Genomic DNA, 26,462 nt, shown 5'->3' on the forward strand with positions numbered 1-26,462 from the left:
CTAGTAGAAAATGGGACATACTCATGCAGATACAGAAGGTAAATTACCTACCTTGAAGGGGCTTCTTCATTTTTCAAATAAAACCATCTTCCACAAAATAAAGGAGCAAACCCCAATGGGAAGATCAACATGAATAAAGTACCTTTAAGACAGTTTTGACGTCAAGGACGTTATGATGCCAAGACGCTGCCAAAGACTCTCCCTTCCTGTGCTGCTTAAAGGTGCATCAGCTCTTTCCCAGAGGAGAAAGATGAAAAATATATTAAATTTATCTATGTACAGATATAAATATAGGAGAGGGATTAAGTGGTAGTGCAGTGTCACTACATGGGGAATGCTTTCATTCACAGAACAGGGGAGAACTTGCAAAGTGGGCAAGACTCCCTTTCTTCCTCCAATAGTGTACAATTCTAAACCAGCCGTATTGGGGGGGGGGGCGAAAAGAGCAGACATTCTAATCTAGACAAAACGCCTGCAATCAAAACCGATTGCCAAGTAGGAAAACATCCATGGTGCAAGAGAGTACCAAATGGACAAATGTTGCCTATAAACTCCTTAGATTAACAAAACATCAGGTTCAAGACCGAATGGAATAATACTGTTTTTTTAAACAAAGAATTACAAAGAATGGCCCATTTGCGCTGTACATTCAGCTCAACAGGTCCATGCCGGTGTTTATGCTCCATGTGAGCCTCCTCCCACCCTTCATCTAACCCTATCAACATATCCTTCTATTCCCTTTTCCCCCACGTGTTTATCAAGCTTCCCCTTAAATGCGTCTGTGCTAGTCGTCTCAACTACTCCTTGTGGCAGTAGGTTCCACACTCTTACCACTCTCTGGGTGAAGAAATTTCTCCTGAATTCCACATTGAATTTGTTAGTGACTATCTTATATTTATGGCCCCTAGTTCTGGACTCCCCTGCAAGAGTAAACATCTCTACGTCTACCCTATCAAACCCTTTCATAACCTTAAAGACCTCTACCAGGTCACCCCTCAGTCCTTTTTTTCTGGAGAAAAGAGCCCCAGCCTATTCAATCTTTCCTGATAGGTATAACCTCTCATTTCTGGTATCATCTTAGTACGTCTTTTTTGCACCTTCTCCAGTGCCTCCATATGCCTTTGACAGTGTGGAGACCCGAACTGTTCGCAGAACTCCAAGTGTGGTTTAAACCCAAGGTTCTGTACAAATTTAGCCTAACGTCTCCACTTTTCAATTCTATACCTCTAGAAATGAACCCCTGTGCTTAGCTTGCCTTTTAAAAAAGACTTAATAACATGTGTTGCTATTTTTAGTGATTTGTGTATCTGTACCCCATAATCCCTCTGCTCCTCAACCCCTTATTTTCCAAGGAGTACGTGGCCTCATTATTCCTACCAAAATGTACCACCTCACATTTATCTATACTGAAATTAATTTGCCAATTACATGCCCATTCTGCAAGTTTATTAATGTCCTCCTGTATTTTGTCACAGTCCTTCTCAGTATTAACTATAACCCCCAATTTGGTGTTGTCTGCAAATTTTGAAATTGCACTTCAGATTCCAAATTCTTTATGTATATGATGAACAGTGGTCCCAGCACCGATCCCTGTGGAACACCACTTCCCACCTTTTGTCAGCCTGAGTATGTACCCTTAACCCCTACTCCCTGTTTCATATCTAGAGTTTAGCCAAATAAAATATATTAATTCAACCATTTGTCCAGTAGTTTCCAGGAGACTACAGCCCCTGTGCACATGTCCCAAAAAGGCTACATTTATAAACTGATTTAAACTTAAAAATGTAAATGGATAAAGACCTTTCAGTACCCACATAATGGTATATACACTCCATTGCCAATTCATCACTGCCAATTCATGCGGAGATGGGTAAACAGTAACTTTCTGTTGGGAGGCTAGCTTAGGTAGGAACCTGAAGCAAAGTATTTTCATAGCCTAATGCAAATGAAGTAGAGCTCACCAACCACAACTGCCTGTAGATTATCAATGCTCTTAAGCAAGATCAAGGAAACTAGGATCATACTTCTCCATACAAATAACTTCATTTTACAAGAGCACAATGGTTTAAATGGAGGAATATACAAAATTACAAACCAAATTTAATCCAACAGGGAATCAAATCGGATTGAATGTCAATGTTCTTTTCAAGAAATAGATCCAGAGACTATTCCTCAAGGGAAGCAACATTAAATGGTGCATAAAAACTGTAACGGCTGCATTATGCTCCCCGACAAAACTGAGTTCCAAAAGATTGAGTCAACAATGTGCAAGGTATTGAAGGAGTCCAAAAGTCCAAGTTCAAAATCAACCACTGGGGAGATAACTTTTTAAGAGTGTCCCTGTGTGCATAGTTATTAAATTGCTATTTTTTTCCATTTCTTTTTCCCTCCCCCCTAATGCATGTGTTGCACCCACAAATAACTAGAAAAGTCTACTGACCTCAATTTGCACATCCATGGCAATTTACATGCACCATTGGAGCAATATATTGGTACACAGAAAGAAAAGTGAACAATGGACAAAATAGACAAATAAAAGACTTGCATTTATATAGTGCAATATCACATCTCTCTGAAACATATCAAGGTAGTGGGGGTGTTGCAGGCAACACTATTGCCATTTTGGATCCCAAAATAGCAATGGGATAAATGATCAGTTTTTGGTAGCATTGACTGAATGTTACCTAAGACACTTCGAGAACCTCCTGCTTGTTTTCAAATAGTACCATGGAATCTTCAACATCGACTTGAACAGGCAAGACCAGATCTTGGTTAAATGTTTCATCTGATGGACAGCATCTCTGATAATGCTGCACTCACTCAGTCCGACAATGAAATGACAACCTAGATTATGTCCACTTGAGGGCAGATGGGGCCTCTGTTTAATGTAGCATCCGAAAGACGGCACCTCTGACAGTGCAGCCTCAGTGTCAGCCTAGACTTTGTGCTCAAGTCTCTGGAGTTGGATTTGAATCCACAACCTTCTGACTCAGGGGCAAGGGTGCCATCAATTCAGCCAATGATATCTGCCTTTTATACATTGTATATAATGCACAGCAACACAAAACTGAAAGGCAATTTATCTCACGACGTGCCAATGATGAAAGAATTTAAGGCTTTATCTGGTGCCTGCTCACATTCACATGGTCTTGACCAGACAAGAAATGAAATCAATAACCTGAAACTTAGCTAGAAAAACAATTAGTCCTAACTGAACCAAACTGCAATATCCACTTTTACATTACCTCATTTCTAGTTGTGCCCAATGCTTTCACGTTTGTTCCTTAGGCCACTCCTCCTCATATAAATACAGATTGTATTTATTTACTATGCTGATGATTTTGGAAACATCTACATGTTAAACTGTAGGTCATGAAATGTATTCCTATACTAATGTTATTAACTTCAAAATCCGTTCCTCTATAAGCTCCAATCTTTTGTTTTCATGTCAGATGGTAACCGAAAGATTCTGACAAAAGGGTCTATAGCCCAAATGTTAGCTTATCTTTTCAAATGCTGACTGATCTGTTGTGTATTTCCACAATCTTCAGTTTTCATGAAGCATTCTACTTGTAGTTTTTCCAACCACTGCATTGCTTAAAAATTGCATCAAGCAACACAACAGTAAGTGCTTTGAAAAGAAATCCCACAAAATCCAAGTTACTTCCTGCCATCTTCAGTCAAAAGGTCGAAGGGTTGTAGACTTCTGTATAGCTGATCTGACGATCCCCTAAGGCTTCGTGCTGTTGCACTAGAGTAGTCTCATCAGTCTTTTCCCTATTTCCCTGACATGGAGCCCTGCACTGCTACATCAAGTTTACTTCAACAGCATCTCCCTCTGCTGCGATCTTTACCACCAAGAAGGACAAGAGCAGCAATATCAGTGGGAATGCAATCACATCCAAAATCCCCTATGAATGACACACCACCCTGACTTGGACTTACATCTTCATTCCTTTTGACCATCACTGGGTTAAAATCCTTAATTCCCTACCATCATGGAAGCAGCATCACCACAAGGATCGCAGTGGTTGACGAAGGCCCACCACTAACTTTGTGGGGAAACTAGGCAGAGACAATAAAGGTAGCCTTGTCGGCATCACACACATCCCATGAACAAATAAAAAATTAGCAATGCAAACAAGAGCTGTGAAAATATGACCAATGAAGGCAGGCAAATTCAAATATAAAACACTGATATAATCAACTTTCTATTCACAGTACTTCCCCAACCTCCATCTGTTCATCAGGTCATATTAACACAAAACAGCAATGTCAGTTAAAATAGTCAATTGAAGAGAAGACCAATCAAAATTGATGGCCCCCATAGGAAAAACATTTTCTAGATAGAGCTGGGGTAGGTTAGAAGTACTTTGAATAAAACTCCCTTCCTCTGAGGCCAATTTGAATTATGAGAATTATTAGATGCTACACACCACAAGGCTACTCTTAAGCATCCAACAAATTTTCCTATAGATCAGAGGTGCTCAAATTGTAACCTGTGGATGACATGCAGCCCCGAGGCCTGCAATCAAGCTTAAATAGCCCAGGCAACTCGGTGCTATTTGCACTTATTTCATTTGTCCTGTTGGAATTTTTTGGCCTGGAGGTTGGAAAAGTTTGCTCCCAACACAGTTGCCTCATTGTTGAATAAACTCTAATTCCGAACAAGAAAATCTGTTCATATCAGTATCTTGACATGCATATAAATTAATGGGAATATGGATTTAAATGTTATGCATGGCGCCTGAGGATCCATGACATGCACCAATGAGGCTCGTAAAAACAAAAAGCTCAGAAACCCCCAGCTATAACACTATTAAAACTATAATATATTTGGCACTATTGAAAAATGGCTTCATTCTTTACAACATATTCTTCAATTGAAACTGATGTGTTGAATTCATTAAAATAAATGAAACTCAGCAGTTATGCCCGTGTTTAATATTAAACACACACACTTCCATTTATAACAGCATTCTAAAGGAACCCACCTCACCGTAGATGTGGAAAGTGCAAGTCTCTTCATCCAGTTCGATAGCAGTGACGCCTGGCACTTTCCTAGCTTGCTGGATGTTGGCTCCGTGTGTACCGATGGCGAGGCCCATGAGGTCTTCCCGTACAATGAACTGTTCATGGAATCGTGATGCAAGCTGCCTGGAGCTCTAAAAATTAAAATGAGCACAGCAAATACAGTATCACTAACAGTAATGCAACTACTGCATAATCTTACAACATTCACCACGACAAATTGTTATGACAAAACAAATAAAGGAAACTTCCCTTTATCCCCAACTTTTCAGTTGAAGTAAGCTGCCAACAGTAGCAAGTAGCAACAAAGATTTGGTTTTGAATCCACTCTCCAGCTACAAGTTGCAAAGGAAAAACTTTTAACTAGAAGCTAACTTTACATAGTGCATTTATTTTACTACTTTACTCACTTTTCTCTCCATTAAATAGTAATCTTTTCTCAACGACATCTTATTCTGCTGGTCAGGAAACGTATGGTTCTGCTAAAAATTATGAGTAAAGGTAAACAGCCAGTTTTTTTGTCTTTATCCAAAAGACGGATGTCAGTACTGGAAAATGAGAGTTCTCCCCCTCCACCCCTCCATCCCAATTTTTACATCAGTATCAGCATCAATCATAACAGTTAAAAGAAAATTGCAATAGTTGAGTAGAGGGAAGGAAAAGAAAGGAATGTAGTTAGCAGAGCAGTAAAGACTGCCAGTAGGGATTTTAGAGGTAAGTGTCTGAAAGGGTAAAAAAAGTAAACAAGTAGCAAGACAGAAACAGTAAAACAAGAATATAGTTAGAAAGGAGAGAGTGCCAGTACCTCAGAAATAAAGCAAATTAGATTCATATGGGAGGCAAAGCAGTAAGAGAAATTGGGAATTTGTGGAACGAGACCAGAGACATGAAATAACTGGAAACAGAGTCAAAGAATCAGTAGATTTTTTTTAAAAAGTACTAGATTACCACATATGCATGGTTCACCGTTGTCTGCTTCAAACTGCACCAAATGACAAGTCAAAAAAAAAAATCAGAATTTTCTGGGACAGGCCACAGAACCTTCTCTGACTCCAGTTATTACATAGAATTTGCAGCACAGAAACTGGCCACTCAGCCACTGGTGTTTATGCTGCACACGAGCCTCCTCCCACCCTACTTCATCTAACCATATCAGCTTGTTATTCTATTCCTTTCTCCCTCATGTGTTTATCTAGCTTCCTGTTAAAGGCATCTATGTTATTTGCCTCAACTACTCCTTGTGGTAACAAGTTCCACATTCTAACCACTCTCTGGGTAAAGAGGTTCTGTTGCTATAATGTCCAAATGCCGACCTAACATCAAGTCCTGGGTGAATCAAAACATATTGCCGCTCAACAATGGGCAAAACAGAGAGCAATTTTAACTTTCAATGGTGTAAAATGGGCGCTATCAGGTGAGCTGCCCGTTACACATCCCATAGGAAAAATCAGGCGGGGTGTATAATGGACGACTAATCAGATATTGCCCATTTTACATTGAGTCTACAGCACTGAAACAGGCCATTCCGCCCAAATGGACAATGCTGGGGTTAATGCTCCACAGGAGCCTCCTCCCTCCCTACTTCTTCTCACCCTATCAACAAAACTTTATATTCCTTTCTCCCTCATGTGCTTATCTATGCTATTTGTCTCAACTAGTCCTTGTGGTAGCATGTTGACTCTTTGGGTTTTACACCATCGCCAAAAGTTAAATTACCCTAGGTGTCTTACTTGGCTCTCAGCAGGACCACGCACCTCTGGTACTGACTCCATCAAATTTCCCTGGCTGCTCACTTGGGCTGAAACAGGTGGCGTGCAATTTCAGCATTCTCTTTGATCCTGCGCTGAGGTTTCTACCTCATGTCCAGTCAGTCTCAAAGACTGTCTTCTTCCACCTCAAACAATTGCCCATTACACCCCTACCTCACTCCCGAAGCTGCTGAAACCCTCAGCTACACCATCATCTTGAGGAATGATTCATCAATGCTCTCCTCTCCTTGCTTCCACCCTTCAAAAAAAATTCAGCTAATCATGAACTCTGTAGATCAGAGTCCTCTTCAGACACCCATCACTTCTATTCTCACCCAGCTTCAATGGACCTATTTCAAGTTCTTTATGCTCATTTTCAAAGCCCTTTGGATTTTTTTTTAAAAACAGTATTTTACACTAAAACAATCCAAGATTGTAAGTGGTAACTTCCACGTTGTTCATTATGCCAAAGTGCTTGCGCAACAACAGAAGGTATAAAATAAATATCAATTTTTGAATCGCTTGTTACTCTTTTTGAATGATTACGAAGAAGTAAAATTCTGCGGGTTATAAGCAGTAACTATTACAGTTTAGCAGTGATCAAGAGTTTACTGCCACAAATAGGAAATGAGCCCCTTTGCTCCAGCAATATAGATGTGCTGAATGGAGACTTTAGAGCCAGGGTTAGAAAAAAGTCCATAAAAATCACACATTTTATCACGACAGAAACAAATTTGATTATACAAGCAGTATTAGCGAGGATGACAGCAAAATTTGGCTCTGGTGCACATGTTAAAAATCCACAAGCTTGGGAAGCGATCAAATGCCAAACCAGCATCAAGAAACAAAATCTAGCTTTCAAATCAACAGGTAAGCAAGATTATGGGTGGTACTGGAAATAGAGATGTGGACTTGATGCAGTCATGGAATCCCGACTCTTGTTTGGTCTAAAGGGTATAGATAGGGTGACAGAAGTCAAAATGGGTCTGTACATCAATGCCTTGAGTAGGTGCCTTTCTTCTTACTTTATACTTTTCCCAAGCCTTTTACTGGATAAGAGGTATAGATACAATAGCTACAATATTACCTGCCACGCAGTAGGTACACACAAGTAATACTTCGGACTTTCATACTCTACAGCAACCAACTATTTAACCTTATGTTCCGTCCCAAGAAACAGAAAAGGACCATCTAGATTCCAGAGGTTTCTATCTCAAGAGACCCCCCACATAATGGTATCTCAGACAGGAGACTTCCACTTGACAGTTACAGTGTCCTGGCCCAGCAGCTGGCTGAAGTAGAAGTCTTGCTGATTCAAGGACTCAATAAAGTAGGTGATTACTCTACAATACACCAGAAGACAGTAACAAATAACCACCACTATTGTACCATGCACCAACACAGAGACAAAGTCACCTGGACTTTCACAACCTAATGAGTCACCAACACAGAAGAATTTAAGAGAATGGAGGAGGTAGAATCTCTACAAGTTAAAGGTGGTATGAAGAGGCCAGTAAAAGCATCCTAGAGCCTAGGGTCATAGTGGGAGGCAATCAGTGGGCTTACCTTCAAAGTGAGAGTACTGGAATACTAGTACCAGGCACACTATGATGGGAGAGAGGCTGGGCAGGATACATACTATCTCAAGAAACCCCCACATAATGGTATCTCAGATAGGAGACTTCCACTTGACATTTATAGTGTCCTGGTCCAATAGCTGGCTGAAGTAGAAGTCTTGCTGATTCAAGGACTCAATAAAATAGGTGATTACTCTACAATACATTGACCGCTGCTGTGCATGATGCCAAGTCTGCTACTCAAGAAAGCACGTGGTTTGGACGAGATAATCTAGATAGATACAGCAAAGGCTATGGGCCCCAACAACATCCCGGCTGTAGTGCTGAAGACTTGTGCTCCAAAACTAGCTGCGCCTCTAGCCAAGCTGTTCCAGTACAGCTACAACACTGGCATCTACCCGACAATGTGGAAAATTGCCCAGGTATGTCCTGTCCACAAAATGCAGGACAAATCCAATCCGGCCAATTACCGCCCCATCAGCCTACTTTCAATCATCAGCAAAGTGATGGAAGGTGTCGTCGACAGTGCTATCAAGCGGCACTTACTCACCAATAACCTGCTCACCGATGCTCAGTTTGGGTTCCGCCAGGACCACTCAGCTCCAGACCTCATTACAGCCTTGGTCCAAACATGGACAAAAGAGTTGAATTCCAGAGGTGAGGTGAGAGTGACTGCCCTTGACATCAAGGCAGCATTTGACCGAGTGTGGCACCAAAGAGCCCTAGTAAAATTGAAGTCAATGGGAATCAGGGGGAAAACTCTCCAGTGCTGGAGTCATACCTAGCACAAAGGAAGATGGTAGTGGTTGTTGGAGGCCAATCATCTCAGCCCCAGGACATTGCTGCAGGAGTTCCTCAGGGCAGTGTCCTAGGCCCATCCATCCTCAGCTGTTTCATCAATGACCTTCCCTCCAGCATAAGGTCAGAAATGGAGATGTTCGCTGATGATTGCAGTGTTCAGTTCCATTCGCAACCCCTCAAATAATGAAGCAGTCCGAGCCCGCATGCAGCAAGACCTGGTCAACATCCAGGCTTGGGCGCCAGGTAAGTGCCAGGCAATGACCATCTCCAACAAGAGAGAGTCTAACCACCTCCCCATGACATTCAACGGCATTACCATCGCTGAATCCCGCACCATCAACATCCTGGGGGTCACCATTGACCAGAAACTTAACTGGACCAGCCATATAAATACAGTGGCTACGAGAGCAGGTCAGAGGCTGGGTATTCTGCGGCGAGTGACTCACCTCCTGACTCCCCAAAGCCTTTCCACCATCTCCAAGGCACAAGTCAGGAGTGTGATGGAATACTCTCCACTTGCCTGGATGAGTGCAGCTCCAACAACACTCAAGAAGCTCGACACCATCCAAGATAAAGCAGCCCGCTTGATTGGCACCCCATCCTCCACCCTAAACATTCACTCCCTTCACCACCGGCGCACAGTGGCTGCAGTGTGTACCATCCACAGGATGCACTGCAGCAACTCGCTAAGGCTTCTTCAACAGCACCTCCCAAACCCGCGACCTCTACCACCTAGAAGGACAAGAGGAGCAAGCACATGGGAACAACACCACCTGCACGTTCCCCTCCAAGTCACACACCATCCTGACTTGGAAATATATCGCCGTTCCTTCATCGTCGCTGGGTCAAAATCCTGGAACTCCCTTCCTAACAGCACTGTGGGAGAACCTTCACCACAAGGACTGCAGCGGTTCAAGAAGGCGGCTCACCACCACCTTCTCAAGGGCAATTAGGGATGGGCAATAAATGCCGGCCTCGCCAGCGATGCCCACATCCCAGAACGAATAATAAAAAAAATCTTGGAAAAATATGGTGAGTTTTGCTCACATTATAGAGACACAATTGTTATGTCCTAGTGTAAAATCAGTGCCGTCATGAGGAGACACCCAGAACCAGTAAGCAAAGGAGGGCACCATAGAGGAGTGACAATAGAACCAATGGCCTATCCCTGACGTCAAGTAGCCCTGGCCACATTTCTTCTGGTGCCCTACTAGACAATAGGTAGCTCTCCACAAACACGGTGCAAGACATGGTTCGCCAGAAGAGGCCACAAATTCTACTTATGCAAAGACGGCAATAAATTTGTTCATATCAGCATGCTTGCTTGTTCGCTTAATAATAGATATCTGATCAGGCTAAGGGCAGCAGTGAGTTTAACTATTGGATATGGCTGCTTATGCGACAAGCACCTCAGCTGAGGTGGATGATTTATTGTAACTGTAATGTACTGTGTAATATTTCCTATAGGCACTATGCTGTTTTGATGGAAATGTTTTGTAACAAGATATCAGCCAGATCAGTATTTGACTATTTGTCTCGGCAGAGAAAATTCCAATTTGTCCAGCTCTTCATCTGAAAGGATGCCGCCAGCCTCCAGAGGACAAACGGCAGTGTCACTGGTGCTGGGTTTGCCAAAAATTTCCAACTTCTGAGCACCAGCTCAGTAAAGAGTGGAGCAAACGTCAGCCAATAGCACATGTCTGTTCCATAACACGTAGCATCAGTGAAACCAACCTCTTTAAAGACGAAATCATAGCTCCTATATAGGGTGGTTTTTTTTGCTCAGTTGCTAAGTGTGGAACCGAAGATCCTTGGGTTCGATTCCTGGTCTGCACTATGCTGACCTCAGCTGGGATGGCAGCGGGACCTCACTCCCGAAAGCTCTCCCAAAAGTTCCTGGCGGAAACTGCGTGTGGACGCTGGATGAGTAAGTGATCACGATCAAACAGAACTGTCGTTGATCATTGTCAAAGTTCATAAGCGAAGTAATGCCACTTGGGTGAGGTATCGCAGGGCTACCAGGGCCCTGGATACTGCACCTCAGAATGTGTCAGTACCTTCAGAAGAGAAAATTGTGTGTTTGGGGGGGGTGGGGCGGGAAGAGAAGAACTGGCAAAAATGCAAGGTACTGTATTAGAGCTTATGAGCAGATTCCATAATATTACATAATGAGCAGAGAATATTACATCTAAAAAGTAGTTCAACATATGTTTTTTCAGGACCAATACTTCACAGCAACATAAAAGCATTTTGAGTAGCAGCACATGAAAAGCAGCAAGGAAATACTCAAGTAGTGTTTTGTTTCTGGTTTACAAATTGATGAATTCTAGTGCTTGGCATATATAACTGTACAGAATATATGCCCTTTACAGATTTGTTTCATGAACATTAGAATAGTTTTAAACTCCTGTCTTTACCATTACAAGCACTACACAAGCTGAAATGCGCCCGTTTCCTTTCATTACTGAAAAAAAGGTCATCTTATAACACCAATGCTGGCTTTCAATTGCCTGTCAGTGACATGATTTATAATGCAATTAAAAACTCATCTAGCTGGTCTTCTTACCTCAACTCGAGGTGTATTTATCACCCACACACTCCCAATATTTAAAAAGGTACAATGTGTTACCCTTGTGCAGTTCAGAAATACAAGTCTGCCAATGTCATCAACAAGCTACTATTTGCTGATAGCCATTTTGTAATTTCTCATGATAATTTGCTAGGCTGTATAGAATGTGGGTTTGGGGGGGGTGCGGGTCAAAACATAACTAACCACAATAAGGAAGAAAATTAATTTTCACTGCATCCCAGCGTGCCTATCTTTCACAATAAGCTTTCACTTTGAACTTTTCCCCAAATTAGATCACCAGGAGAAACAAACATTTTAAAAAGCTGAACCATCAGAACGTACCTCCAGCTGCTTGCTAGCCTCTTCGTTCCTCAACATCAGAGTCAACTTTGTCCGAATGCTTCTGAAATGCATGTCGCTCAGCATGCTTGCTCGCTTTGCTGTCATTTCATTGGTGGACTGGAGTTTTTGCAAAGAAGTGCGGCATTAGCGTCAAGTTGGTACAATAAAACTCAAAAATGAAAACATGATAAAAGCACAAGAAAGAAAATCCCACACATACCAAAACAACTAGTTGATTACTTTCTGAATCAAAGTAAACACAATAAGCGCCAATAGCCTTTTTAAAATCCTTATGTGCAGATTCGTTGGCACATCTAGAAATAATTGAAATACACAATTGGAAATACTGAATGAGAGTTATTAAGACTACAAAATACACTACAGCTTATTAAACACCTCAACAGAGTCTAGATTTAATGTAGTAGTCATTAAATTCTTATATTTAGTTTGTAACAAATTTAAATTTTACTTACGCACGTCTCAGGTCATCTGGGACGTCAAGTTTTATTTTGTGAAATGTGCTTTTTGTTGCAGGCTTATTAGGGTTGATAGGTCGTAGTCGTTCCACTGTGACTATTTCATTGAAAGTGGCATCACAGACAGCGTATTCTATAACATAAAACTGAATAATTTTTTTCTTTTTAAAAAAAACATTTCTTTAAATTCGTGCTTTACTTCTACCTAATCCACCAAAATCAGAATTCATCAGCGATCACAATAGAAAATTCCACAATAATAGTATTTGCGAATGGAAACATTCTACTGCTCAATACAGACCATTATTACAAGGTTAAGTTTGGAATGCATTGCTGGTACAATCGACGCCATCTAACTAGACATTTTCGGGTTGGCAGGTTGTAACTAGTGGGGTGCCGCAAGGATCGGTGCTTGGGCCTCAGCTGTTTACAATATATATCAATGTCTTAGATGAGGGGACCAAGTGTAACGTATCCAAGTTTGCTGACAATACAAAGCTCGGTGGAAAGGTAAGCTGTGAGGACAATGCAAAGAGACTGCAAAGGGATATAGACAGATTAAGTGAGTGAGCAAGAAGGCGGCAGATGGAGCATAATGTGGGCAAATGTGAAATTATCCACTTTGGTAAGAAGAATACAAAATCAGAATATTTTTTAAAAGGTGAGACACTAAGAAATGTTGGTTGTCAGAAGGATTTGGGTGTCCTTGTACATGAATCACAAAGTTAACATGCAGGTACAGCAAGCAATTAGGAAGGCAAGTAGTATGTTAGCCTTTATTGCAAGGGGGTTGGATATAAGAGTAAGGAGGTTGCTGCAGTTGTTTAGGGCTCTGGTGAGACCACACCTGGAGTGCTGTGTACAGTTTTGGTCTCCTTACCTAAAGAAGGATATACTTGCCTTAGAGTGGGTGCAACGAAGGTTCATTATAGATTGATTCCTGGGATGAGAGGGTTGTCCTATGAGGGGGGATTGAGTAGAATGGGCCTATACTCTCTAGAATTTAGAAAAATGAGAGGTGATCTCATTGAAATGTATAACATTCTTAGAGGGCTTGACAGGTTAAATCATGAGAGGCTGTTTCCCTTGGCTAGAGAGTCTAGAACTAGGGGTCTTAGTCTCAAGATAAGAGGTTGGCCATTTAAGACTGAGATAAGGAGGAATTTCTTCACTCATAGGGTTGTGAATCTTTGGAATTCTCTACCCCAGAGGGCTATGGGTGCTCAGTTGTTGAGTATATTCGAGACTGAGATCGCTGGATATTTGGACAGTAAGGGAACCAAGGGATAATGGGGATAGGGCGGGAAAGTGGAGTTGAGGTAGAAGATCAGCCATGATCTTATTGAATGGCGGAGCAGGCTTCAGGGGCCGTATGGCCTACTTGTGCCCCTATTTCTTACGTTCTTATAATCTGTGTTCCATCAGGCCCTAAATGGATTGATAAAAGCTCATCAGGAGCAATCTGGGATACTTCATTCCCCAATACAATCATTTTTCACTGTTACTCAGGTTACTTCTAGAAAAGATCAATTTCTATGCACGTTTTAGACAAACATTTTGTAAACAAACCAATGCAAACTCCCAAAGTCCAAATTAGAAATTGGAATGGTTTTATTAAAGTGTAAACCTCAGCTCCAAGTCTGACAACTCGACCAATTTTTAGTGATAATACGGAGGACAGACAGTATGCCACTAACTCAATTCTCACAAAATGACCACTGCTGCCTTTCTTCAGTAACTAGCATGTCCACCCACACAGCAGTTCCCGCCACCTACCTATCCATTGCATGAGATGACCTGCAGAAACGTGGACAAAATAAAACCTTTAAGTAGTTACTCCCCTTATGCACTTTAAAATATATATATCCACATTTCTTCACCTCGACCCCACCAGTAAAGGTGCCACCAGTGCCAATTCCCACCTGCTGTCTTGTAGCATTAATAAGATTTAATTCCATGAGTCCATAGAAAATAACATGCAGGATGAGCACAAATTTACAAAATATAGAGAAACAACAATTAAACTAATTTAAAACATGCATTTTTGCAAAACTTAACACGCAGTATCCTCAGAATAAAAAAATAAACTGCCATTAAATATTTGTTTTATACAATTTTAAATCTTAAATGATTTTTACAAAAAATCAAACCACAACATAATCATCAATATTAGAATGTGAGCAATGAAATTAACCTGGATATTAAACTGAAACCTGAATATATAAGAATAACAAATTTCTTACTTCACCCTTCATCATTCTAACTTTTGCCAACCACCAGCCGCAAGGTTCTTTTTCATTTGCTCGAGAATACACCTGAGAAAAGACTTACAATTACTACTTAGACAGGCAAAGAAGTGTAGCAAAGGACAAAAACTGGATGGACTTTCCATGTTGATGAAGTTTAGATTTTATACTTTCCATTTCTCAAACAAAAAGTCATAAATATGCTTAATGCAGAAAACATGGGGTGGGGGGGGGGGGGGGGGTGGTGAGCGCTACACCTTTCGTTATGTACAAGTATATTTTGTGAAAGTATTGTGGTAATAACGCTAAAGATAATTAGCTCATTGCTAAATCAGGTGGCTCACTTGTCAGTCAAACAGCCAGTTTAAAAAAAACTAACTAATCTCTTTACTTCCTAGCACTCAAAAACTAAAAAAAATCTTCCTACAATTGGCGCTTGTTCTCCAAATCTATCAGTCTTTGATTTTCATTCTCTTATTGTATCTATCCATCTGTCTCCAAATTTTCTCACTTAGTCTTTGTGCAAGTCTTTCCTTTCCTTTCTGTGAGTCTCTCAATTGCACATGCACATTTTCCTTTAGTGCTATGCTCAATTTTGTGCTGATATTTCTATGATTCCATGTTATTTGGTGTAATCTTCAGCAGAAGATAGATCGAGTACATAGAACATGGGTGATCTCATTTAAGTAATGAGAAATTGAAGAATTAATTTAGCAGTAGGAAAGATCAGTTTAGTTTTAAAACGCTCATCATGAAGTGTGAGCTTAAAAACGGGAACTTCTCTAACTACTTATATATTCTTTTGTACGAGGCTCCAAGTGTGCAGGTCAGAATACTGCAGATTAAGGGTGTTCCAAATAATCCTAATAGTTTTTTGAAAAAAGATTTACACTGAAGTTAGCCAGGACGTAATTTAAAGTGGCAAGTAGGTGCTGGATTAGTGTTCATAATCATTAAGTTAACTTTATGGTTGCACCCTTCAATAACTCGTAGAAGCTTCAAGACTATACAACACGTTACCTTCATGGATATTCACATACCTCTACATCATCACCTTCATTAATGTCTTTGTGATAGTCTGCTGGTGGTGGAAATCGAACATCATGGAATGGAATCTGTCGTTCGGGTTGCCAGCTGAAACCAGAATTTAAATGAGCCAATTTGGAGAATTAAATGTTGGAAACCGGAGCAAAAACAGTTGCTGTTTGGGTCTCTTTCTGTAACAGAATCGGGTTTTTAGCCCTGGTACTGGTCTGAAAATAATGCTCCAAATGCACATGACCAGTCAGCTTAGTGTTGCTGCTGTAAAATATCTAGTCTTACCTTTTAGGTTGCTATAACATTTGAAATATTGTTTTAAATGAAAAGTGCAACCAACTGTTTGTTTGCATCAAGTTGCTGTCAATTTCTCCAAATTTCAATCAAAACTCACCAATGATGGGAATTGATGCTGGCTGCACGAAGAGGTGTTTACATTTCCCACTGTCAAGTGAAGTGTTCCACCAGTTTCTCTCTTCTTGGGGATTCTGACTCACCATCACACTCCAACCTTTGTCAGCTCCTACAGCCGTCTGCTTATTGTTACTTCTCCTTTCAGCTTTTCTTGTACGCAGACCCACCATCTCTACTTGATTTCCAAACTACTACCCAGCACATCGCCTAAATAATAATGTAGTGCTGAAGACTTGTGCTCCAGAACTAGCCGCGGCTCTAGCCAGTACAGCTACAACACTGGCATCTACCCGACAATGTGGAAAATTACCCAGGTATGTCCCGTCCACAAAATGCAGGACAAATCCAATCCGGCCAATTGCCGCCCCATCAACCTACTCTCAATCATCAGCAAAGTGATGGAAGGTGTCGTCGACAGTGCTATCAAGCAGCACTTACTCACCAATAACCTGCTCACCGATGCTCAGTTTGGGTTCCGCCGAGTCCACTCAGCTCCAGGCCTCACTACAGCCTTGGTCCAAACATGGACAAAAGAGCTGAATTCCAGAGGTGAGGGGAGAATGACTGCCCTTGACATCAAGGCAGCATTTGACCAATTTTACTAGGAGCCCTAGTAAAATTGAAGTCAATGGGAATCAGGGGGAAAACTCTCCAGTGGCTGGAGTCATACCTAGCACAAAGGAAGATGGTAGTGGTTGTTGAAGGTCAATCAACTCAGCCCCAGGACATTGCTGCAGGAGTTCCTCAGGGCAGTGTTCTAGGCCCAACCATCTTTAGCTGCTTCATCAATGACCTTCCTTCCATCATAACGTCAGAAATGGGAATGTTCGCTGATGATTGTAGTGTTCAGTTCCATTCGCAATCCCTCAGATAATTAAGCAGTCCGTGCCCGCGTGCAGCAAGACCTGGACAACATCCAGGCTTGGGCTGATAAGTGGCAAGTAACATTCGCGTCAGACAAGTGCCAGGCAATGACTACCTCCAACAAGAGAGAGTCTAATCACCTCCCCTTGACATTCAACGGCATTACCATAGGCAAATTCCTCACCATCAACATCCTGGGGGTCACCATTGACCAGAAACTTAATTGGACCAGCCACATTAATACTGTGGCTACAAGAGCAGGTCAGAGGCTGGGTATTCTGCGGCGAGTGACTCACCTCCTGACTCCCCAGAGTCTTTCCACCATCTACAAGGCACAAATCAGGAGTGTGATGGAATACTCTCCACTTGCCTGGATGAGTGCAGCTCCAACAACACTCAAGAAGCTCGACACCATCCAGGACAAAGCAGCCCGCTTGATTGGCACCCCATCCACCACCCTAAACATTCACTCCCTTCACCACCGGTGCACCGTGACTGCAGTGTGTACCATCCACAGGATGCACTGCAGCAACTCACTAAGGCTTCTTCGACAGCTCCTCCCAAACCCACAACCTCTACCACCTAGAAGGACAAGGGCAGCAGGCACATGGCAACACCACCACCTGCATGTTCCCCTCCAAGTCACACACCATCCCGACTTGGAAATATATCGCCGTTCCTTCATCGTCACTGGGTCAAAATCCTGGAACTCCCATCCTAACAGCACTGTGGGAGAACCTTCACCACACGGACTGCAGCGGTTCAAGAAGGCGGCTCACCACCACCTTCTCAAGGGCAATTAGGGATGGGCAATAAATGCTGGCCTTGCTGGCAACGCCCACATCCCATGAACGAATAAAAAAAATAAAAACATCCCTGGGACACCCCATTTAGCACTTTTCCTTCCCCATCATAACTCATACCGCATGTAGACCACAAATTAGAAAAAGTGGGGGTACCAACATCAATGAAGGGTGCAATCGCCCCATGGCAATAGACTAGCAACCCAGAGATTGTGAGTCCATGATCCTGTCAAGGCAAGGTATGAAAATGAATTCAGTAAATCTGCTAATTTTTGAACTGATCTGAAAGTCACCAGTATAAAACATCGGTTAGGCCACAACTTGAGTACTGCATACAGTTCTGGTCACCATATTATAGGAAAGATGTGATTGCACTAGAGAGGGTACAGAGGAGATTTCTACGGATGTTGCCAGGGCTGGAGAATTTTAACTATGAGAAAAGATTGGATAGGCTGGGGTTTTCTTTGGAACAAAGGAGGCTGAGGGGAGATTTAACTGAGGTATAATACATTATGACAGGACTATATAGAGTGGAGAGGGAGGACCTATTTTCCTTAGCAGAGAGGTCATTGACCAGGGGTTATAGATTTAAAATAATTGGTAGAAGGATTAGAGGGGAGCTGAGGAGAAATGTTTTCACTGCCTGAAATGGTGGTAGAGGCAGAAACCCTCAACTCATTTAAAAAGTACTTGGATGAGCACTTGAGGTGACGTAACCTACAGGGCTACGGACCAAGTGTTGGATTAAGCTGGATAGCTCTTTTTCAGCCTGAACGGACACGATGGGCCGAATGGCCTCCTTCTGTGCCATAACTTTCTATGATTCTATGATCTACAGAGGGTCCTGTCACCCTACCTACTCTAGCCTTGATAATTCTGGCCCCACACCACGTAGTTGACTTGCACCTAGAGACGAGCAATAAATATTGCATTGTCAGTGTGGCCCACATCCAGAGAACAAATAATAAAAACATTCCTGGGGCACCCCACTTAGCCCTCCGTGACACTACGCACATACCACATGTAGGCCACTCCTTGTTAGGTCAGTGTTGGGTCACCCTACCCTCTCATCTGATCATAGGACTAAGGAGAAATTTTATTCCTAAAACTTTAAAAAGGAGCAGTTGACTAAATTCCTCACTTTAAAAAAAACATATTATAAGAGAAAATACAAAATTAATGATAACAGTGAGCCAGTGACTTGCATTTGGAACATAATTTTTCTTAAAAACTTCCAGGGCTAAAAAGAATTGTCCTTGCAGCAAGTTATCAACATCAGAACAAGCCTTCAAAAATTCAAAACACTACAACCAGCTCAGAAGGCCTTAATTGGCTATAAGTCAGTCAGGTGCTACCTGAGAACCTACTGGCAAATAAAGGAACTGAAGTTTATTTAAAAGCAAGTTCACCCATAAAGCTTCACCACAAGGCTCCCCCAGCAACCCAACAAGTTTACCCAGTTGAGACATGGAAAAATTCTAGATTTTATCCCTGACCTGTATTGAGTTAGCTGATTTAAACCAGGGTGGCATTAGGGTTGCTACAACTGGCCTCTGCATCCATAGGTCAGGGCAGAGAAAAACTGGCAGAGTTCCTTATTGCTAACTGGTGACCATTGCTGGAAGCGCAAGTGTGTGTGGACATTGGATAAGAATAAGATTGGGATCAGCCACGCTGAAAAGCATTGCGGGAGCGCAGGTGAAAATTAATATTTGGGCACGATACTAGAGGACAGTACTCCTTCAAAAGAATAGAAGAGAAAAATGTCTAGGAAACAAAACAAATTTACTTCTATCCAGAAAATGTTTACAAATACTCTGAACAATGAATAAAAATAAGGAAATCATGCGGCTTTCATTTCTACTCTCAATTGAAACTTTACGTTCCCTTCAAAAACTAGCAAGAAGCAGTCCTGTATCAAAGGAAATACCATGCAAGATAAGGACTTACTTGTTCTCAAAAGCAACAGTCAAAGCCTCATCATGCACATCCTTCACAAATGCCTGCAAGAAATAAAAAGATAAATAAGCACATAAAAATGTAAGTGATAAAATAAACGTAGTTTGTGGAAAATGTACTTGTTAGTAGAGATTACTGTGACGTATATACGTTTCAAGTCATGTTAGGTAAACAAATACCAACTCAGCATTATTTTGTGATCTGAAAGGTTACTGCAAATAAATGCAATATTGATCATATTAAAGATGATGTAGAGATGCCGGTGATGGACTGGGGTGGACAAATGTAAGGAGTCTTACAACACCAGGTTATAGTCCAACAGCTTTATTTAAAATCACAAGCTTTCGGAGGATAAATATTTGCACAATAGCACAAAAACAATTGATACTTAACCTGAACTCTACCAAAGCATGAAAACAAACTTATAACAGAGGGAAAAAAGCTTTTTGTTTCTTGTTTAAAAAGGAAGCAAATATTTACAAACAGATCTGTGAAAGGAGTAATTGTTACATTTTTTTTTGCTTCCTCCTCTTGTGGGCCAACTTATTCCCAGTTCTCATTCTTAGCTGGTGACTACAAATGCATAAGAGTGACCTAGCATTAATCCAACTCCATAAATACAAACAGGAAAAAGCATTACTTTCCAACTATGCAAGGCAAATAGGTGTTAACAGGCATTAATGCCATTTGGTGGTTCTACAAATTTCACAACTTGGAGGCAAGCTACTGGAGTGTCACCGAACATTGGCATCAACAATTCATACTCCCAAACCCTTCTCATATAAAAGGTTAGCATCCTGGTGCTTTCTCCATTGCACTCTCAATCCTCTTCACCACACCATCAGCCGCAGCTCTTTTTACTCCCTGCCTTAAGAATTTCCCTGCCCATGCTCCCATTAATCCCCGACATTTTACCTCCACTACATGCCTTACACTTTTGAGCCCACGGTTCAACATACTTCACCAGCTTTCTTTCATGCATCATCTCTAACCTTGCCATCCACAGAATGGTCAGTTCCATCATGTGTACGATCATCACCTATTCTGACCACAACATCATTTATTTGCACTAGAAAAGTAACCATTTTACATGAGGCTGCCTGGCCTTCGCATGCTGTGGTAGTTGAGAACAGGAACTCGATAGAGTTTGGGGGGGGGCGTGGGGGAGGAGAATGGAGATGAACAGGAAGGAGAAGGGGTAGTTGGGAACCATTTTGCTTCCATCCACTTTGTGCAAGCTGGAGCTCTAACCCACATAACCACTGGCAAGGGCAGAATTTAGAACCTTCTAAGTAAATGTAGACCCAGGATAACATGTCTCCAATAGTTTCCATAGATTTACCCACCTCCATTTCAGAGTTCAGTAACAAGCATTCAAACAAAATTTCAGAAAATGTGGCAAGGTTATTGCACAGTACAAGTACACCATTTTGTATAAATCATTAAAATTCAGACAGATGGGCACAGCTACATAATCCTAAAGAGGATTTTAAAATACTGTTTCCGAGTAGTTCAGATTTGGAAAAAAAATTACTTCAACAGGAAGAAAAAAGATCAGAAGGCATGGTTTACAAAGAAGCAACTAAGAAAATTACCACTAGAAAAGTAAAATTTGAAGCTGCAACTACCAGTACAAAGCTTGGATGCAAGATAATCCCAAAAACTTGACATTCCCCTGGAGCTGATTTTACCAAACTGAGAAAAAAGGGACAGTATAACAGCTTAAAAATTGATACTTGGCAAAAAAAAATACCGAAAAGAATAATGATGTACTGATAAAACTCAATCAAGCACACAATATTCCAACCTTGGATCGGGAATGCAGTACTCAGTAGAGCCAACTAAGATTGCATTGAGCAAACTAATTATGTTGATTGCCAAGTTGCAAAGTAAATATACATTCCAATGATTGCAATAAAACAAAGATGGCAGGAAGGTTTTGCAACACAGGATCTAAGTGACTGGATCAAATGTGCAAACTGTACTGGCTGACTCAACAATCTGATTATAGTGATCAGTTCTTATACTTCCATACTGTCCTGGATTATAAAAGATCAGTACTGTAGCAATTTCATCTAACAATTCATTTAAACAGTATTTAACTTAATACACACCCCATTACCATCTGTTAAACGGGTCATTGGAAAAAAATCTGGCACTGTACACAGAATAATTCAGCAGGACTATCATGTCATCTATACCATAAAGAGGGGGATAGAATGTACTTTGTTTTATCACTACGTTCCAGTACAGTGCAATATAATATGTTCAAAATTTTCATTTTATGTCTACTTGGACTGAAAACTCCCAACTTGGATTGTGTCTGGAGGGAACATTTTGAGCCATATAACATTAAGTGATTAGACTGTTAGTGGTTGGAGCATTTTGAGGTGATAGATTAAGAGTATCACACTTGTGCATTAACTCAAGCAGATATATTTCCTATAATAATGTATTGGTATCAATATGCGCAGTATATCTGGTAACGTACACGACTGTTGGAAATAAATGATAAAATAAACCCTGCACTAGGTGGGTGTATAGAATTAGTCACAGTATGCATTCACCAATGCATCAGACCGTTACGCACCCAGTCATTAGCATATCTGGCTTCTTCCACACCAGTGGTAATTTCAACTGGAGTTTTCAGCACAAACCAAACAATATTGAGACTGAAATAGTACAGAGAATGGTCAATTTACAAGTTTGTAAGACAATTACAGATGAGAAGTCATTTGGCCCATCTTAATTCATCCATCCAAAGGACGAAACAGTTCCCCCATTGCAGGCTTAATAGTTTTTTTTAAAAAAATGATTCCAACATTATTTTCATCTCCACTACTCTACCCAGAAGCTCATTCTTTGTTTATCACTCGGTGTGAAGAAGAATTTCCTGATCATCCTTTTTTTGCTTTTTACTAGTTTGATCCAGTGTCCTCGTCCTACTCGCACAATTTAGTTTAAAGTAATCTTCTGGATTTACCTTTTCCATATCCTTATCTTGCATACCTCTACAAAATCACTCATATTTCCTTTCCAGCCTGAAGATTCCAAGTTTCTCCAGTCTTTCCTCATAATTTAGATCTCAAGTACTAGGGACCAGCCTTGTATGTCTTCTCTGCACTGCCTCCAGCACTTGAAAGTCTCCTTAGTATCTCAGTAGAACCAAACACTGTATACTTTGATCACAACAGTCTCTTGACTTGTACTCTTGTTTTAGCTCTATAGTTTACCATTTCATTGGCTTGGTTGATTGCTGCCCCTGCACGGGTCAGACACTTTTGTCCAAGCTCATTAAAACCCCTAGGTCTCCTTCAGCTTTAACCTAGTTACATCAACACTAAAATCAGGCTAAATACTGCAGTCAAGAAGTTAAAAATCCACATAAAATATTTCAAGTATTATCAAGCTGAAGAGACATGCTGAACCTGGCCTGGTGGTGCTGAACCTCAGCGACTGCCACAGGCTCATTTTCACAATTGCCCACACTGCAATTTCCCAAAAACTCACCTGGGCTGCAACGCTGAGAGAAGCTGGGAGCAAGTTAGCTTCCCAAAACAAGATAGTATACAGTGAATTTATTTTAATTAAAAAAAAGAGCAACAGCTTTGGAAGAAATTTCATCAGGAAGAGGTTGCCCACAAGCTTGACAAAAATTTGTCTGAAAATAGTCCCAAAAAATTTCCTACAGGGCCAAGTTCTACAAATATCAGAAAGCAAAGATAAAGGACAAACCTTTATAACACTTCAGTAAAGTCTCCAACACAATATCTGGACTCTGTCCTGTTTCCTTTCATTCTTTAAAAGTATATTTTCCTCTATCAAAGTCCCAACTAAGTATCTAATTCTTATCTATGAGTGTTCTGATATTGTTAACTCATGGCTGCTTTTTTATTAAAAAAATTAAACAACCCTGTATTACTGTACACCTCCATTCAGGTACAGAATAGAGCACTTACAGCTCCCAGCAGCATTGCCTGTCCAATATTATTGGCATACTATACTGTTTCTAACTGTAAAGTTTACTTCATTTGTTTTAGGTATTAACAACGTTGGTTTTATGTTTATTCCAATTTATAAAAAGATTAAGCATGCAAGCACTTCTACACACAATATTTTTAAAGAAGCTAAAAAGAACTTGCATTTGGGGAAAAAGCAGGGGAATAGGACTAATTGGATAGAGCCAGCACAGGCATGATGGGCTGAATGACCTCCTCTTGTAGTGTACCTACTAAGATATACATAGCACATTTTCAGAGCGTCTCAGAGCATTTCACAGCCAATTAATTATTTTTGACAATTAGTCACTATTGTTTTGTAGCTAAGCACAGCTGCCAATTTATACACAAGGTCCCACAGACAGCAAATGAAGTAAGTGACAAGTTAACCTGCCTTGCACAACTTGGTTGTGAATTGAATATTGACCAAGGTACCAGGAGAATTCCCCACTCTTCAAACAATACAATGGGATCTTCATCAACCTGAACAGGCAGACAGGACTTGGTTCAGCATCCCATCCAAAAAAAAAGCCACAGCACCTCCAACAATGCAGCACTGAAGGATCAGCCTAAATGGTCATGGAGTGGGGCTTGGACCCACAAGAATTTAGAGGCCATCATAAATGTTAAAGCAAAGCTTCCCTATGATCCACTGCACATCTGATTAGTTTACAGCTTGGAACACACTCACCTACATCTGCCATTTCCTATAATGTCATGTCATTTGCCAGGGAATATGATGCCTGATGCAGAACACCTATAATCTGATGAAAGGTCATTGACTCAAAACATTTACTGTTTCTGTCCAGATGCTACCTAACCTGCTGTGTATTTCCAGCATTTTCTGTTTTATACATATATAATGGGAACTGAACAGCATGATTTAAGAATCAAAAGTGCGTGAGAGTGTGGGGGGCCCACATTGTAAAGTTAAGAAATTTGTTTTACTATTTTCAGATAGTCATAGTGTTTTAGGATTTGGGTAATTAGAGAAAAAAGAATCACTAAACTGTAGTTAATGAATTGTCCCATGATAGAAAAGTTTGGAAAGAGAATCCAACACTTTTTAACTCAGTATTCACATTTACAGTAAATTCAGAGCCACTCCAAATTACTATCTAGTGTGACATAGGCAATTAATTAAAAAGAAACAGGAAAAATCATTTCCACTGACACCGTTTGGGCAGTATGCCCTACTACTAAATCTTTAAATTCCAATACGTTAAAACATGATCACGACTAAAGTGGGAACTGCATAATTTATTTTGAACACCAAGTTTTATTGGGGGGGGGGGGGGAGGTGGGGATCAGATTTTACTGAACTGTGTATTATACACTAAACTGTAACTTGGATCAATAGTCCAAAACATCGGCTCGTGAACACAGCCAACGTGGATAAATCCACACATACACACAAAGCCATAACAAAAGCAATTGACACCAGCAACAGTTGTTTCCCCCCCTCCCCCTCTCCCTCTCTGCCTGCCCATTTGCAGGCCAGCATTCCCACAAATAAAAAAAGGCGCCTGAAACGAAAAGTGTAAACACTAAAAAGGGGGGAGGGAGAGGGGGAACATTCGTTTACTGCCAAGCTTGAAAGGTGCAGACTCACAAGCCTCCACGCAACCAGCCTCTATTTAGTTCTATTCAGGTCCCCCCCCCCAATCCATCCCATTATAATCACACAGAACAACCAGCGCTGCAGCAAACAACAACAACAGCAGCGGCGGCGGCGGCGACAACAGCAACAGCAGCTTAGGCCAACCGAGGAGGCCCGCCCGCCCCTGGGCTCTGAGGTAAAACCCTCCCGATAGACAAAAAAAAAATCTTCCAACCGCGCCGGTGGTGGAGTGGAGTTGGGGGGAGAGGGGGGGGGCGGTGGTTGATGGGGTAAATGAAACGGGGAGGGGGTGGGCGGGCGAAGCAGACGCCGAGCGCGGAGCAGAGGCAGCGGCCGAGTACCTTGTAAAACGCTCCATTGGAGCCGCGCACCTCCACCATTAAATCCTCCATCTTGGCTGCAGCAATGCACTCTGGGGCCGGAGAGAGGGGGGGGGGGGGGCGCGATCCCGCGATCGGCGCCGCGCCGCCAGACCCACAGAACCCGCGCCGTTAATCGGGTTCGCGCGCCGCTCCGTATTTTTAAAATCCGGTGTCAAGGCATTTTTTTCACACCTCTCCTCCTCCTCAAAAAAAAAAATAATTATTAATTGGCTCGGTTTAGCGGGGTTTAAAACATTGAATTTCTTCACCACCGCGCGCGCGCGTCCGTGCGCGGTCACGCGAAGAAGCAGCCGCCGCCGCCGCCGCCCGTAAACAGACGCGCTTCGAACTTGGCAGCTCTCTCAGGAGGAGGGAGGGAGGGACTCAAGAGAGATTGACGTGAGGGTTAGCCAATTGTCATCGCAACCGCTCACGATGCGTCCAATCCAGCCAATCAAGTGCGCAGAAGCAGGGAAGGGGTGGGGTACTGAGGGAGATTGACGTGTGGATTAGCCAATCGCGCTCCCTGTAAATCATTCTCCCCCCCCCCTCCCCACCTCAGCCCAAACAGTGCGTAGTAAAAAGGGGCGGGGTTTCTTCCCCATTGCTGGAC

General features: G+C 41.7%; 1 protein-coding gene across 4 annotated transcripts in view; it reads right to left on the reverse strand.

Annotated features, from left to right (window-relative positions):
- The window catches only part of fmr1 (fragile X messenger ribonucleoprotein 1), a 46,339-nt gene extending 20,187 nt beyond the window's left edge, over window positions 1–26,152 (reverse strand). Inside the window, exons 1-9 of one of the 4 annotated variants that reach the window (XM_067997315.1) lie at window positions 25,829–26,143; window positions 19,860–19,912; window positions 15,831–15,924; window positions 14,788–14,859; window positions 12,542–12,690; window positions 12,289–12,382; window positions 12,069–12,185; window positions 5,442–5,510; window positions 4,995–5,165 (exon numbers count right to left, since the gene is read on the reverse strand). In XM_067997315.1, the coding sequence (XP_067853416.1) occupies window positions 4,995–5,165; window positions 5,442–5,510; window positions 12,069–12,185; window positions 12,289–12,382; window positions 12,542–12,690; window positions 14,788–14,859; window positions 15,831–15,924; window positions 19,860–19,912; window positions 25,829–25,879 (870 nt within the window). In that variant the 5' untranslated portion in view covers window positions 25,880–26,143. Of the gene's footprint in view, window positions 1–4,994; window positions 5,166–5,441; window positions 5,514–12,068; window positions 12,186–12,288; window positions 12,383–12,541; window positions 12,691–14,787; window positions 14,860–15,830; window positions 15,925–19,859; window positions 19,913–25,828 lie in introns of all 4 variants that reach the window. The other 3 variants (XM_067997314.1, XM_067997317.1, XM_067997316.1) reach the window with 3 other exon arrangements.
- Window positions 26,153–26,462: the final 310 nt, after the last annotated feature.

The sequence above is a fragment of the Heptranchias perlo genome, chromosome 15 (genome assembly GCF_035084215.1).
Source record: "Heptranchias perlo isolate sHepPer1 chromosome 15, sHepPer1.hap1, whole genome shotgun sequence".
NCBI lineage: Eukaryota > Metazoa > Chordata > Chondrichthyes > Hexanchiformes > Hexanchidae > Heptranchias > Heptranchias perlo.